This window comes from the organism of the source record quoted next, unplaced genomic scaffold (genome assembly GCF_019419815.1).
Source record: "Pyrus x bretschneideri cultivar Hongxiangsu unplaced genomic scaffold, Pyrus_bretschneideri_v1 Contig13, whole genome shotgun sequence".
Taxonomy (NCBI): Eukaryota; Viridiplantae; Streptophyta; class Magnoliopsida; order Rosales; family Rosaceae; genus Pyrus; species Pyrus x bretschneideri.
In genome coordinates this window covers 1816853-1831141 of record NW_025999424.1, presented here as the reverse complement: position 1 = coordinate 1831141, position 14289 = coordinate 1816853, and the positions used below count along the sequence as shown (strand labels likewise).

Below are 14289 nucleotides of genomic sequence, written 5' to 3'. Positions count from 1 at the left end.
ACACGTGTATGGCGCCTCCAATCCAAAACGATGGCAGAGTAAGTAATTAACTCGGAAACAAAGACCCATTTCCGTAACCCTCGTAACCACCTGAAACAGTAGAGAGCTCGGATTCCATGCAGCACTCATGCACGCCAAAAACCACACCGCGCCGCTTCGCCGCGCCATTTCCTTGCGCCCCAAACAACAAAATCGACGGCCCAGATCGAATCGTAACCCGGTTCCTGATCATCCGGACAGAGTCCGATACACGAGCAAGTTCGTCCCGCCTCCGGAAATCTGTAAAATCCGAGATAAATGCGAAAAATAAAAATAAAAATAATCCAGAAAATAAATAAAATGGAAATTCAATTGTACAAGGATTCGAATTACTCGCCAGCTTCTGCCTCTATAAATATCAGCCGTCCGTTCTCTCAAAATCTCACACACCCTCTCTCTCTCTCTCTCTCTCTCTCTCTCTCTAGATTTTCTGATTCTCTCTCTAGCTTTCTCTCTCTAGCTCTGCAAAGATGGTGAGCGCTGAAGCAGCAAGAAACGTCGTAGGCATTATCGGTACGTGCGCTCCGTACAGTATAAAAACCCTTTGATTTCTTCCGTCACGCTCTTCCCCTTCTAGCTATAGCTATGTTGCTGATGCTTCGATTTTGTGGATTTTTGTTGTTGTTGGTTTGTGGTTTTTCTTAATTTTCTGATCGTAATGTAATTAGTTTGTAAATCAGAGAGATAATGATGATTAATTAGCGTTCTGATTTTTGGTCTTTGATCGTGTGCAGGGAATGTCATCTCCTTCGGGCTTTTTCTCTCCCCTGTGTAATCTCTCTCTCTCTCTCTCTCTAGTTTGTGATGATCTCGATCAATGATGATTTTGCTATTCTTGTTGCGTGAATAATCGATAGTGCGTGATTAGATGAGTTTAAATCGGTCATTAACTAGTGAAATTATGTACTGAACTGAGTTTTCTTTTGGATTTGGGACGTGATGATGACCTTACGATTAATTACTGAACCAGCTTAATTAGTTAATCAGCTAGTTTCTACTTTAATTAATTACTGTTAATTACAGGCATTAAAGTACAAGCATGCTTTCTGAATCTATGAAATATTTGCATGTTTTGTTTAATTAATTTCATCTGAAACATGAGATTTTCTCGTTTGCTTTAATTAAATTAAATTTAATTAATTTACTTTTGTATCTGAAATATGAGATTTTGTGCAAGTATTTAATGAATTTTACTTTACTTTAATTAAATTAAGCTTAAATTTTGTTTGTTCTAAAAAATTCTGATTTAATTAAACATGTATTAATTTTGGGGATACGCAGTCCTACATTTTGGAAAATCATTAAGAAGAAGGACACGGAGGAGTTCAAGCCGGACCCTTACATGGCAACAGTACTGAACTGCTTGTTCTGGATCTTCTACGGCATGCCGTTTGTTCACCCTGACAGCACTCTTGTGGTCACCATTAACGCCGTCGGCCTTGCTCTCGAGCTCATCTACCTCACCATCTTCGTCGTTTATGCTTCGGCCAAAGGAAGGGTACGTAATTAATCAACTAACTACGTACACTCTTAATTTCGCCCCTAATCACATTTTGTTTGTTTGTTAATATTCTTCTGTTTATTGTATCAAATTTTGCAGAAGAAGGTGGGTTTATGGCTTGCAGGTGAAGTAATCTTCTTCGCCGCAGTGGTTCTGATCACTCTGCTATGTGTGCACGGCACCAAGAACAGGTCTATGGTGGTTGGTATCATCTGTGATATTTTCAACATCATTATGTACTCTTCCCCTCTTACTATCATGGTAAGTAATTATCGATTAATCCGCGCTTAGTTCCCTAATTTTTCGGTTGGATTACGTTAAGTTTCTCATGATTTCGTGTTTTCTTTCCGCTAGGCGAAAGTGATCAAGACCAAGAGTGTCGAGTACATGCCGTTTTACCTCTCACTGACCAACTTCCTCAATGGTTTGGTCTGGACCGCTTATGCTCTCATCAAATTTGACATCTACATCCTGGTAATTACTAATTACTAGTTACAAACAACTTTTAACGTACTTTCGCTGCAACCGATTAAGGTTTTACTTCTCGGATTAGCCTTAAACATACTTGCTTAATGTGCATTTTAATTATGTAATGCAGATTAGCAACAGTCTCGGTGCAGTTTCTGGTTTGGTTCAACTCGTTCTTTATGCATGGTACTACAAGTCCACTCCGAAAGACAGTAAGGACGTCGCCGGAAAGCCTACAACAGAAGTGCAGCTCTCTGATCATACAGCTACTGGAGCAGCTAGAGTCTGATGATTTTACTCCGCATCGCCGGATTCCGTTCAAGTTTTTAACTTTTCGTCACCTTCGGTTTAGTTTTGATATGGAAAATTTTTCTAGTACTTTTTAATTTCTCTTGCCGGATTAATTTCGGGTTTTCGAGGATGTAAATATTTCATTTTTGCTAAGCAGTGACGGGTAACTGAAGCACTGCATAGGCAATTTTTTTTTAGGTTTTAGATTTATATATGAGGATTTTAATGGTGAATTTTAGTGACAGTTTATGCTTTAGCAAATGTCTTCATGTGCACCAACTTTTTGTGCTATTTTTTTCTTTGGTTGATGGATCATGGATGGAAAGAGTAGCAATGAAACTCGTCGTTACTCTTTTCGGTCAATCACTATTGTTAAGCCCAAAAGTATTCATCTGCGCCTAAATTCAAGACTCATTTTGTAATGAGTTCGTAGATAGGTCGATTGATAGCATTCACTCTTACACTTTAAGTTTTGAATTTGATTTATCTTTTCCAATCGGTTCTTATATCACCTCTTAAATAATTAATACTCAAACCTTACTCAAGAATGGTAAGTCTTCCATTAAGGAGAGATCATTGTGTTTACACAGCACCAAAATCAAACTTGAGTTTGAGGAGACGAAACACTACCCTAGTCAAAACTCAAGGGGTGCTCTCAACCAATTCAATCAAACTTTGAGTTCTAAAGGTCGAAACACTAGCATGGTCAAAACTAGATAGCGGAAAAACTCGAGAGATATGTTTTCTTGTGGTCAATTCATCACATAACAAACGTTGATTAGACAAATAATTAACTACTTGTACTGTCGATTAGACAAGTAGTTAAATACGTGTACCATTCAAATATTTCCATCCCAAGTGAAAGATCAAAGACTCAAAATCCAAGAGTTGCAAATATCTTATCCAGAGCACGAGGACTGAGGATGATGATGACCTAATCCCCATGTGCCAGGCTGCCATAAATCTCCCATTATTTTGTTATATGAGAGAGAGAGAGAGAGAGAGAGAGAGACCAACAGAGCAGCAAGTCTACAGCAAAACCAACCCCAACTCACCAATCACCTTATCCAACCGACTACCCAATCCCCCTCCATCCCCCTCCTCCTATCTCTCTCAGCCTGCTCATGTCAACCAATTAAAATCCTGCAAATTGCCAAGCTCCGATGGCAGCCCTCCTCTCCTGCCACTACTCTGCTGCTTCTCCAGCTTCCTCCTCCTCCACCAAATTCTTCAGCCGCCTCCGCACTCCCTTCCCAATTTCCCACAACCACCTTGCCACCCGCCGTTCTTCCCCACTCCCTATTCGATGCCAGATCCATAATCAACAGGTGCCATTTTTTGTTTAAATTTTCAGCATTTTTATTCTATCAAATGCTTTAGAAATTAATTTATTTTTACAAATTAGAATGTATGAACTGTATAGAACATTGGGTACTTTGTTAAATTAGAATCTTTTCAGAAAACTGTGACATTTTTCTGCAAAAAAGTTGATTGTGCATAGAACCCATTAGGCATCTTCACTTGTTTAAGCAGAAAGGGAAGATCTTTTGTAGCAAATATTGATTGCACATAGATTTTCACTTGTTTCAGCAGAAAGAGAAGTTATTCTCCATCAAGGAGTGCGCGATTTCAATAGCGTTGGCGGTGGGATTAGTGACAGGAGTTCCTGCATTGGATTGGTGTAGCAATGCCTATGCGGCGGCTAATCCAGTGGTGCCTGATCTGGCTGTACTGATCTCTGGACCGCCGATAAAGGACCCGGGGGCATTGCTGAGGTATGCTCTGCCTATTGATAATAAAGCTATCAGGGAAGTACAGAAACCGCTTGAAGATATCACTGAGAGTCTCAAGGTAGCTGGGGTCAAAGCACTCGATTCCGTTGAAAGGGTAAAATTCATCAAACAATTTCTTTCATTGCCTTCATTGTGTTTATGTATGTGGAATTTGGATGGATGGTGACCGAGACACTGAATTGGGATGCAGAATTTGAGGCAGGCATCTCGAGCGCTGACACAGGGGAAGTCTGTAGTTGTATCTGGATTAGCTGAATCGAAAAAGGAACACGGAGTTGAATTGCTTGCCAAGCTGGAAGCTGGAATGAAGGAGCTTCAGCAGATTGTGGAGGATAGAGATAGAGATGCAGTAGCAGCAAAACAGAAGGAGCTACTTCAATATGTTGGGGGGTGAGTATTTGGTACAAAAATTTACTTGTGACATGGTCAACAATCTTGGCTTTCTAATTTCGTTACACTTAATTGATCAGCATGAAAAATGTAAAACAGAAAACCAAAATGTAGGTTTTTTCTGTTTGAAATAGCCGCAAAAGACTTGCCGTGTTTATGAGCGAGACACTGCCTCATTGTTCCCTTTCCAAAAAAGTATTTTCGGGCTAAATCAGACACCGAAAACTCAGAAAACACCATGCACGCAGGATTACTATTCATGTCGGGATTTGCTGCTTTTATCTGCTCTTCTGGTCCTGTGTCACACCGAGCAATAGAAAGAACATTAGTAAAACCGAGACTGAATCAGCCGGCATTGTTTGCATTCACTATTACAAAAAAAACACTGCCTACGCCCCCTAGTGTAGGTTAGAGCTAGAGCTGAAAAGACATTGAAATGTGCGAGGATTGTCAGTTATAGCATGCGTATCCTCATATATGCGCTTGTCATTGACTGCAGCTGAGATCTTCCTGGGGCATTCGGTTTCTGCAGTGTTGAAGAGGATATGGTGGACGGATTTCCTTACCAGGTGCCTGAAGAATACCAAAGCATGCCTCTGTTGAAGGGGAGAGCGACGGTGGATATGAAGGTCAAGGTTAAGGACAATCCCAGCCTTTCTGATTGTGTCTTCCGTATCGTCCTTGATGGTTACAACGCCCCTGTAACTGCCGGGAACTTTGTAGATTTGGTGGAACGACACTTCTATGACGGCATGGAAATCCAACGAGGTAACATCTCGTAGTAAACATGTACCCTTATGTATTTCAATTTTATGTTTACTAGTCCATCTGAACTCAAGACTTAAAATTTTGACTTGGCTTTGCTTTTTCTTGCAGCGGATGGTTTTGTCGTACAAACTGGTGACCCTGAAGGACCTGCAGAGGGTTTCATAGATCCAGGTACAGAGAAAACCAGGGCAATACCATTAGAAATCACGGTCGAGGGAGAGAAATTACCTTTCTATGGAGAAACCTTGGAAGTAAGCTTCTCACACCTCCCTCCCTCTGTGTTTCTGTTAATTAGTTGCACGTATAATGTATCGACGAAAGAAAGGATAGGAACTTAGTTGCTTATATCGTTTTGACATTGATCACGAAATCCGAATTCTAACAGGAGCTCGGGCTATACAAGGCACAAACAAAGCTTCCGTTCAATGCATTTGGAACTATGGCTATGGCGAGAGATGTAAGATCAACATCGCGGTTCATCTTTTCTCGTTTGATCAATGCAAAAGTTGAGATGGTTTCCAAATTTTGTTGGCAGGAATTTGAGGACAATTCTGCTTCCAGCCAAGTGTTCTGGCTGCTCAAGGAAAGTGAGCTAACTCCAAGCAATTCCAACATATTGGATGGTAGGTATTCAGTGTTTGGATACGTCACACAGAACGAAGACTTCTTGGCAGATTTGAAAGTTGGTGACGTTATAGAATCGATCCAAGTGGTTTCTGGCCTGGAAAATCTTGCCAATCCAAGTTACAAGATTGCTGGCTAGAGACTATTCTGTACTATGTAAATTTATTTCGGGATCCGGCAGACCGTCGTATTGTTTTGAGAGAATTTGCAGCATTTGTTTGGAGGGTGTAATGTATTCACTTGGTGTTTTCTTAATAAACCAACATCATTCCGACTCAAAAATTGAAAGGGGTGTATTGGAAGTAAAAAATGATGTGTGGATAGCGCATCCCCATACAAGGGCTCGTTTGAAAATGCTTTTAAAATGACTGGAAGTGATTTTGGTAAAGATGTTTTTTAAACCAATTCTTAGTAAACATCTACGTAAATCTTGAAAAACACTTTAAGTGTTTCCTGCAAGAAGCATATAGCTTCTTTCAATAAGCACTTAAATTGCTTTTGGAACCCAAAAACGCTTTCAATCGTTTTAAGAGCACTTTCAAACGAGCTCTAATTCAATTATAATCATATTTGGCAAGTGACCCTTTACCACAGTGGTGGAAAAGAGTTAACCTTTGCATGACGGAGTGAGTTTGAACCCCGTTGGTGGCTAATCTAACATCTAATCTAGTAAAATTTATCGTTTAAAAAATTATCACTCAGTACTACGGTCTAATGATATTCCTCTTCGCTTGGAAGTGAGAGGTTCTAGGTTCAAATCTCGTAAATGGCGAATTCAATACCAAATTAGACTACCCATTATGTGACTTAGTCGAACTTCTCATTCCTTTAATGTAAAAACATCGATGTACTAAAAAAAAAAAACTATAATTATACTTCTAAATGAAGTTTGGTAGCTTTGGACATGAAAATGATGGGCCTTTTATTGGGCTCGGCCCGCCCATATTTCTCTTTAGGCCTCACCCAAATCAGGGGATAAGATAAAGTATATAAACGGGAGGCCAATCAATGACCAACGAGATTAACGTCCACTTGTGCAACCATGGTGGTTGTATCATCCACTTCCCCTTCTCTCAAATCCAATTTCACTCCCCAACTCTCCACCGCCGCAAACCACCACCTCAGCAACCCTTCCCGCCACCCCATTTCGCCGTCTTTGCTATACCTTGGTCAAATCTATGGCGACCCCACGAGACACAAGAATTCCAAAGCCCCAAGCTCAAGTGGATTTTTCTCTGTTAAAGCTTATGTGGACAACCCAAATTCCATCTCCAGCTTCGCCAGCAAGGTCATCGGCTCACTCCCGGTTGTCGGTTTGATAGCGAGGATTCTCAGCGACGAAGGAGGCCTCGGCGGAGACACCGTTGATTTCGCAGAGTTTCGGAGGCGGGTGGGGAAGAAGTGCACTACTGATGATTCTAGAGCTTTTTATGAGTTCCAAGATCGACGAGGCAGGGTAAAGATCGAACCTTTAAAGACCCGTTTGGAAATGCTTCTTTTAAAATCACTTTTGTGCATAAGCAGTTTGTTGAAAATGTTACTAAAAATTCAAGTGCTTCCTAGAAAAGCACTTGGAAGCGTTTCCTGGGGAAGCACCTAGTCATATGCGCACTTTTAAATTTGTGTTTTTGTGAATCTTTGCGATTGATTTTGGAAAAATGGATGAGTTTTGAGTCGGATTTTGATGTTTTGTGTAGGCAGGGGATCCTCTGTATGTTCTAATGTGCTGTTGGGTAGCAGCCATTGGTGCCGGACTTCTGAAATCCGAAGAGATTTTAGAAGGGGCGGCGAGGCTGCGTGTTTCAAATGATATCGAATTCGAAGAGCAGAATTTCATTTCCTTGATCAACGAGGCAAAAGAGGTTGGTTTGGTTGGTTCGAAGTTTTGATCATGTCAACTTATGTGTGGCTCAAAGTTTTGTTCATGGTTCTAACTAAAAAATGATGTATGAAAAATGCAGAGACGGGCGAAACTAAAGGCTCCTACACCGGTTATCCCTATGGAGATTCGGGTTGAGAAAGCTCTTGAAGGGATTTACCTCTGTTGCTTCGGGAAGGATCCTATCGAAGAAGAAGATGAGAGACTTCTAAATGTAATGCTTAGGGCTGTTTATCCATCCGTTGAGCGGTCTGAGCTACAACGGATTATTAAGGAAAAGGCACAGAAGGTATCCGATGGAAGTACTGATGGCAGCGTTCGAGAGCCAAAGCCCCTATCAAAAGAAGCTGTTCAGATGCAGATGAAGGACCTCCAATTCCTTCAACAAAATAGAGATAGAGACACTTGATTGAAGTGCTTCTCCTCACTTGTACCTTGTAAGCAAAGAAATTCAAGAATTAATGATAGTACAAGTTTATCATTTAATCGTGGATTCGCAGTTTTTGTTTCAAAGTTTACGAAACAACTAAGTACAGAAAACCTTCCTAGCTGTTGGCCCTCTGCTTGGTTCCCAGCCAAGAAAAAATATGACATACAACATAACTTATCAATCGAGGATTCTCCAGCCAACCAAACTTCCGAAAACAAGGCGGTAGGGGATGGAAGGGTAATTACTACGACGAAAAAACGTAGGGCAGAAACTCCACTTGCATATAACCATATGATAATCTCATAACAGCAACAACTCATAGCCTAATACAAATTAAAGCAAAGAAAGTTCCTTTTACACTATTTGATTGGAGTTACCAGCTCTGTAGTAGGCCAGAGTTGCAATGCCTCCCCTCGTACCAGTAGACTCCCGTAGAAATAGCTCCACGACGTCTGCTAAACAAGAAACTTTCTTAGGCAGGCACCGGGAAAAGCTACATATCAACGTACCACCTCATTAACCAGAAAAACCATATCTTTATACTGATCGAAATCTGTTTCCAAGCGGGGTTTTGAAATGCGTTAGGGAAGGTCACTTTTCAAACAGCGTTAACCACTTCACCAGCACCAGGATTAGCCAGTTCATTAACATTGATCAGCTCATATTCCACTAGTGACAAGTTGTTATCTTCCTTCACGGAGAAGCTGGCAGGTTCGGTTACTTCAACTCGACCCCATTTGTCCACAGCAAGCCTCATAGAACCCTTGAACATGTCTATTTTCGCGTTGCGCAGGATTACAGTTGCACCGGTTGTCATCAAGTCAACTGTCCACAGGAAATTTAAAGACATTTTAAGAACAATCTCATCTAAAATCTGTGCAATCCAACAACAACAAAAGTAAAAAAGTGTGGACGCCGGAAAATCAAGATAAGATCAAAGATCAATGTCGGATAAAAGACACTACCTTGATCATTTCTGGCGGTGAAAATGATGGTTCCGGTTTCATCTCCAACCAAGCATTCCGCGATCCTCATCTGACGAACTTGGATTCCATCAGGACGCACCTTCTGCATTACGATCTTCGAACTAACAACCTTCACAACCAAGGTATGTCCCTTGGTGTCCGGTTTCAGCTGATCAACCTTCTTGAAGACAGGTTTCCTCTTTGCCGGTCTTGTTTCCGCCATTTCTAACAAAAAGCTCTAAGATAACCCAACACAGAGAAACACGTCAACAATCCGAACAACCTCGAACAATCTTAACCAATACAAACATGAATCCAGAACTCAAATTTAACCACATTTGCCACAAGATACAAGAACAAAACGTCACAAATGGCCATAAAGTTGCAACATTTAGCCTTTTGTAATTAGTCACAAATTACATCATTAGTCAAACATTCTCAATTGGGATGTAGCCTTTGATGAACGATGATGAACAGAAGAAAAAATAAATGGAAAATTTAAAAAAAAAAAATTCAGCAGCTAAAAAAGCAAGAACCTTTATCCCTCTTCAGATGAATTTTTTGCTAGAAAACTAAGAAAATGCAGATAGGATTCAGTTTTGGAATTACCGTTTAGAGAGAGAGAGACACACACACACACACAACAAATTGCAGATCCAGAGAGAGAGAGAGAGAGAGAGAGAGAGATGAAATTGGTTTTTTTGCAGCAGTGAGAGTATGTGTGTGGTTGTGGAATTTGGTGACCGTCGAAATCGCCTTTTGAAAAGAAAGGTTACCGGACCAACGTCCGTTTGATCTTCCACATTTTCATGAGCAGATCCTGTTTGTACACGTCTTCAAATTCAATGGACGTGTGGTCCAGATTGAATTTTCTATTTTTATGAATATATATAAACGAAGTTCAACCGTTCAAGCTTTAGTTTTGAGCAATTTTTCATTTTTGATACAACTATATTGACCAAGAGAAAATCGAACTCTAGACCTCGGAAATAATGCTTTTGAGCACTTGATTACAAACTCTTTCCAAGTTATGAGCGGAGAGCATTTTGTAGCGCTAATAACAAATTCCGTTAATGCTCTTCCATTTATAAACTAGAACAGTAACAAGTTCTTATTATTGAAAGGGAAAATACTCTCACAAGTCTCACATAGACATAGTGACGCATGCTCAGATTAAACCGGTGGCCTATACGGCCATACAACCGGTGAAACAAAGAAGATAAAAACATTGGGTGCACAGACCCTAAAGTTGAAAGCTTTTGGCTACATTATTCATATGGACCTACACCATCGTCAGCGTCTGCAAGCGAACACGAAGTAGCAGACTTCATCACGAGCACCGAACTACTGGTACTGGCTTGCTAGTTTACCGTCCTTGACAATGTAGTTTTGTGCTGGAAATTCTTCTCCCTTGAAGTACCTGTCAAGCATATCCTTCGTCCCAGCAGCATAACGCAACTACACATTACATGATGGATTTCAGTTGTGGGAACATAAGAAGTGAAACCACGAGCGTAAAGGAGAAAATTATTGAAAATAAATGTACCTGTGCGTCAATTGTGGTACCGGATATATGAGGGGTCATAGCATGGTTTGGCATGTAACGCCATGGATGGTCTTTTGGAGCTGGTTGTGGGTTCCAAACATCACCACTGTAACCTGGGGAATCATAGAATTATATGAAACGATTAGCCAAAAATCAACAGAAATAATTCGACTAACAATGACCTGATCATGAGTTACCTGCAATGTGTCCGCTGGAGCAAGCATCAACAACAGCCTGCGTGTCCATGATTGCCCCACGAGCATTGTTAACGATCAGGACTCCCTTCTTACACTTCGCAATTCTTTCTTTGTCAAACAGTCCTCTGTGTCACAAGATCAACGTTGATTAAGTTTGATTCACATCTGCTTGAATAGTATTACATTTTGCAGTTCTATCTTTTCAAACATCTCCGAGTCACAATATCAATGAATGGAATAAAATAGTCGGAAGATTAGCCTTGACATAAGTACCTTGTTTTTTCAGTAAGCGGTGTGTTGACAACGATAACATCACATTTCGGAAGCATTGCATCCAGATCCTCCTCGAACTTTGCCCCAGTCTGTTGCTCCAATTCGGGGTCAATCTTGACGCGATCATGATAGAGAAGATTGCAGTTGAAAGGCTTCAACCTTTGGAGCAAAAGCCTACCAATACGTCCAGCACCAACCGTCCCCACTGTCTTTCCTTCGAGATCATAAGCTCTGTGGGCAATACCTGCAACATTCCATTCCCCGGTTACAATCTGCTGATGTCCAGGTACGAAGTTGCGGACGAGAATGAGGATTCTCATGAGCTCGTCTTCTGCAACCGAAACCACATTGCTTCCCGTGACCTCTGCCACTGTCAAACCGGCAGCAGCTGCAGCTTTCAGATCAATGTGATCAGAGCCAATTCCAGCTGTTAGAAGCAGTTGCAAATTCTTCGCCTTTTTGATCCGTTCAGCCGTGACATAGGCAGGGTGGAAGGGGGTTGTTATGAGAACATGAAGATCTTCAATGTGTTTCTCTAGTTCTGAACAAACAGCACCAAAAGGGAAAAATCAGCTTAAAAGTCCAACGAAAACTAATCTTAAACCCGAAAATCTTGTCAAATTAACAAGTTACCGGTCAGTGATTAGGGAACTTTAAATGCCATATACATGCTAGCGGGACAAATTTAACATAATTGAGTCTAAAAGCTTTTAACCAACACTAATCAGTCACATTAATCAGCAAAGTGTAGCCTTTTATTTCGTGTTTCTTGCAAGGCGATATTCTAAACTATTCTAATCTACGAGGAAGGTAGATCCAACTCGGGGGTAGTGGGCGGCCATACTACCATGGCCAACTAGCCTAACCCACGTCTTCAAACTAACTATAGCCTTAAAGAAGCAATTTTTTGTAACTACTAACCACTATTTGGTCCATCCTTGTCATCGGTGACAATATACTTGTGGCCCTGTGATTCCAGCCAGTCCCTTATCCCCAAAGCTCTCTCCTGAGAACCCAGAAAATTGGGGTTCAACTCTGCATACTCATTTGCCTTGTAAAACACCCCAACAATCTTTTTGCTTCCACCAGATGCCTGCTCATACCAAAACCACATCAATTCAACACAACCCAAAATTTGGATTATTAATTTTTAATAATAATAAAAAGGGACTTATAGCTCGGTTGGTTAGTCGCAAAAGCCCCATAAGCTAAAGATGGCATTTTTAAGAGGTGATCAGCAATTAAACAAGCTGAATTATATATGAAATTATGGAGTGGCTTACATGGAGGTGCCTGGTGAAAGTTGTTGATGATGCTGAGCTTCCTGATGAAGCAAGAGCTCGAACTGCAGAAACAATCACACCCTTACTCGCCATGGATTCTTAAGCTTTCCCTGCTAATTGGTTTGCCAGATGATGCTTAAAAATTGTCTGAAATAATTATTAAAAACAAAAAATCTGAAGGAGAAGGAAGGGGTGTGTGTGTTGTGTGCAACTCAAAGGCTTCTGCCCATTTATTTATAGACAAGCAAATAAAAAGAGAGCTCTGTCCATCCCAGCTCCTCTCTTCTTCATCATCTCGATGCTTATTTTTTATTATTTGTCCCTTCGCGTCATCAATCTCGAGAAATTTTTAATTGTAATGGAAACACAAGTAGTACACCATATGTTTTAATAGAAAAAGTGGGAAATTTATTTTTTAAGAGCAATTCCACTGTGGAAAAAGCCCCCCAGGCTATTCACTATTTAATTCACCCAGTTAACAGTAATTGCATTTTGTATCTACATCCCTATATTGAATAGCTCTGGTAATAGGTAATAAAATATTAGTATTTTTTTATATAAAATAATACAAAATAATTTAATTTGTAATTTTGGATAAGATTTTTAATCGTTCTCATTGCTTCCCGTATCATTATCCGAAAAAACAATTATTGGTGATAGATTTCGATAAGATTTTTATCCAATGTCGTCATGCCACGTGTCATTACCTTTTCATAATCTTTGAGGATATATTTCCAATAAGATTTTTAACCAATCATTTCGCGCCACGTGTAACAATCGGTTTGTAATCTTTGATGATAGATTTCGATCAAATTTTTAACGAATGACAGCATGTCACATGACATTATCTACAACCTAATCCTTTATGAATCCTTCATATAATGAGAAAGTATTTACAGAAAAGTAAAATCATTTTTTTTGGATTTTATTTAATTTTTTACATTTTTTTTTCACCTAATTAATCTCTACCGTTGGATTTAAAAAATTTTAAATTCCAACACTCCAAATTGTGCCACGTGGCACAACTGTAAGATTTCTGATTTTTAAACTGTTTTTTCTTTTTTTTTAAATTTATTTATAAAGATGAATAACGTGGACAGTTAATATCAGATCCAACGGTTGATATTAAATAAGATTTTTTTATTATTTCTTTTACTGTTGGAATTCAATGGTCTAGAAATTGTAGCCGTTGAAATCCAACGGACGTGGGGAAGTCACGTGGCCTTCCCAACGGTAACATTTCCATGTGCGCCGCGGGCCCCAAGCCTGAAATTCTGTCGGATGACACGCACCCACGCGCATATAAAAAACATGGCTGACATCATCCTGACATCAACCCATGTCACATTCCTTTTGGGCGCTCAGGCCGGCGACTTGTGTCTAGCCTCTCCCTCGGGCCTGCTTGAGCTCGCTCGCAAAACACATGTTGGTCTTCATCACTCGAGCTCTTTGGCCCTGTTCCTACGCCTGTCCCTCAGGTTGGAGCACACGGGGGAAGTGCTCCAAGTTATTAACTTTTTAGCACACATTTCCTACCATTTGTATAATAACACGTGATGTATCACCTCGTGTACCGGTTACACTGAAATATCTCTCCATCAGCCTAGGCTAGTTGGTATCCAAGGCTCCCTATGAGGCCAAATTAACCCCAAGTCTTGCCCAAACACTTTTAGAGGACAGTTTAGGACACTACAGGTAACCAACGAAACCAAATCACCTAACACTTTTTAGCCCCTAGCCTTTCACACGATTAAAACAACAAAATTTTGTGAGCGCTAAATTTCATGAATAGTTGCATATTAAGAGGTCAAATAAAGCATCTAGCACCTAACCCTTGTCTTC

The 14289-nt window shown here is 40.3% G+C and overlaps 5 protein-coding genes across 6 annotated transcripts; 3 read left to right on the top strand and 2 right to left on the bottom strand.

The window, feature by feature from the left end:
* The first annotated feature begins 509 nt into the window (after positions 1–509).
* Positions 510–2300, top strand: LOC103963943 (bidirectional sugar transporter SWEET6b-like). Its single transcript, XM_009376820.3, has 6 exons — positions 510–552; positions 774–810; positions 1321–1537; positions 1640–1801; positions 1895–2014; positions 2139–2300. Exons 1-6 carry the CDS (start codon positions 510–512, stop codon positions 2295–2297), a joined length of 738 nt encoding a protein of 245 aa, XP_009375095.2. The 3' UTR covers positions 2298–2300.
* Positions 2301–3266: 966 nt separating this feature from the next.
* LOC103963944 (peptidyl-prolyl cis-trans isomerase CYP38, chloroplastic) lies at positions 3267–6156 on the top strand. Of its 2 annotated transcripts, none has more exons than XM_009376821.3 (7): positions 3267–3627; positions 3890–4186; positions 4283–4482; positions 5015–5250; positions 5359–5501; positions 5636–5707; positions 5786–6156. In XM_009376821.3, the coding sequence occupies exons 1-7, from the start codon at positions 3463–3465 to the stop codon at positions 6011–6013; spliced, it is 1341 nt and encodes a 446-aa protein (XP_009375096.2). In that variant the 5' UTR covers positions 3267–3462; the 3' UTR covers positions 6014–6156. The 2 variants fall into 2 exon arrangements, with proteins under 2 accessions (XP_009375096.2, XP_009375097.2); XM_009376822.3 differs by having other exon boundaries at positions 3269–3627; positions 3893–4186.
* A 726-nt stretch (positions 6157–6882) lies between these two features.
* LOC103963945 (photosystem I assembly factor PSA3, chloroplastic) lies at positions 6883–8239 on the top strand. Its single transcript, XM_009376823.2, has 3 exons — positions 6883–7330; positions 7572–7736; positions 7836–8239. Exons 1-3 carry the CDS (start codon positions 6917–6919, stop codon positions 8160–8162), a joined length of 906 nt encoding a protein of 301 aa, XP_009375098.2. The 5' UTR covers positions 6883–6916; the 3' UTR covers positions 8163–8239.
* Positions 8240–8443: 204 nt separating this feature from the next.
* LOC103963947 (uncharacterized protein At4g28440-like) lies at positions 8444–9972 on the bottom strand. Its single transcript, XM_009376824.3, has 3 exons — positions 9758–9972; positions 9149–9386; positions 8444–9008 (listed from the first exon to the last, which is right to left on the bottom strand). The coding sequence occupies exons 2-3, from the start codon at positions 9369–9371 to the stop codon at positions 8782–8784; spliced, it is 450 nt and encodes a 149-aa protein (XP_009375099.2). The 5' UTR covers positions 9372–9386; positions 9758–9972; the 3' UTR covers positions 8444–8781.
* Positions 9973–10238: 266 nt separating this feature from the next.
* On the bottom strand, positions 10239–12687 carry LOC103963948 (formate dehydrogenase, mitochondrial). Its single transcript, XM_048578891.1, has 6 exons — positions 12448–12687; positions 12086–12257; positions 11165–11705; positions 10892–11016; positions 10695–10807; positions 10239–10606 (listed from the first exon to the last, which is right to left on the bottom strand). The coding sequence occupies exons 1-6, from the start codon at positions 12538–12540 to the stop codon at positions 10493–10495; spliced, it is 1158 nt and encodes a 385-aa protein (XP_048434848.1). The 5' UTR covers positions 12541–12687; the 3' UTR covers positions 10239–10492.
* Positions 12688–14289: the final 1602 nt, after the last annotated feature.

Excerpts from the sequence above, each read along its gene's own strand:
- LOC103963943 (XM_009376820.3), top strand. The coding sequence starts at position 510 with ATGGTGAGCGCTGAAGCAGCAAGAAACGTCGTAGGCATTATCG. Across the intron at positions 811-1,320 it reads GGGCTTTTTCTCTCCCCTGT|TCCTACATTTTGGAAAATCA; the intron begins GTAATCTCTCTC and ends GGGGATACGCAG. Across the intron at positions 1,538-1,639 it reads ATGCTTCGGCCAAAGGAAGG|AAGAAGGTGGGTTTATGGCT; the intron begins GTACGTAATTAA and ends CAAATTTTGCAG.
- LOC103963944 (XM_009376821.3), top strand. The coding sequence starts at position 3,463 with ATGGCAGCCCTCCTCTCCTGCCACTACTCTGCTGCTTCTCCAGCTTCC. Across the intron at positions 5,251-5,358 it reads CGGCATGGAAATCCAACGAG|CGGATGGTTTTGTCGTACAA; the intron begins GTAACATCTCGT and ends TTTTTCTTGCAG. Across the intron at positions 5,708-5,785 it reads CTATGGCTATGGCGAGAGAT|GAATTTGAGGACAATTCTGC; the intron begins GTAAGATCAACA and ends TTTTGTTGGCAG.
- LOC103963945 (XM_009376823.2), top strand. The coding sequence starts at position 6,917 with ATGGTGGTTGTATCATCCACTTCCCCTTCTCTCAAATCCAATTTCACT. Across the intron at positions 7,331-7,571 it reads TCCAAGATCGACGAGGCAGG|GCAGGGGATCCTCTGTATGT; the intron begins GTAAAGATCGAA and ends TGTTTTGTGTAG. Across the intron at positions 7,737-7,835 it reads TGATCAACGAGGCAAAAGAG|AGACGGGCGAAACTAAAGGC; the intron begins GTTGGTTTGGTT and ends TGAAAAATGCAG.
- LOC103963947 (XM_009376824.3), bottom strand. The coding sequence starts at position 9,371 with ATGGCGGAAACAAGACCGGCAAAGAGGAAACCTGTCTTCAAGAAGGTT. Across the intron at positions 9,009-9,148 it reads CACCGCCAGAAATGATCAAG|TTGACTTGATGACAACCGGT; the intron begins GTAGTGTCTTTT and ends TCCTGTGGACAG.
- LOC103963948 (XM_048578891.1), bottom strand. The coding sequence starts at position 12,540 with ATGGCGAGTAAGGGTGTGATTGTTTCTGCAGTTCGAGCTCTTGCTTCA. Across the intron at positions 12,258-12,447 it reads CTTTCACCAGGCACCTCCAT|GCATCTGGTGGAAGCAAAAA; the intron begins GTAAGCCACTCC and ends TGGTATGAGCAG. Across the intron at positions 10,607-10,694 it reads GTACCACAATTGACGCACAG|TTGCGTTATGCTGCTGGGAC; the intron begins GTACATTTATTT and ends TGTAATGTGTAG.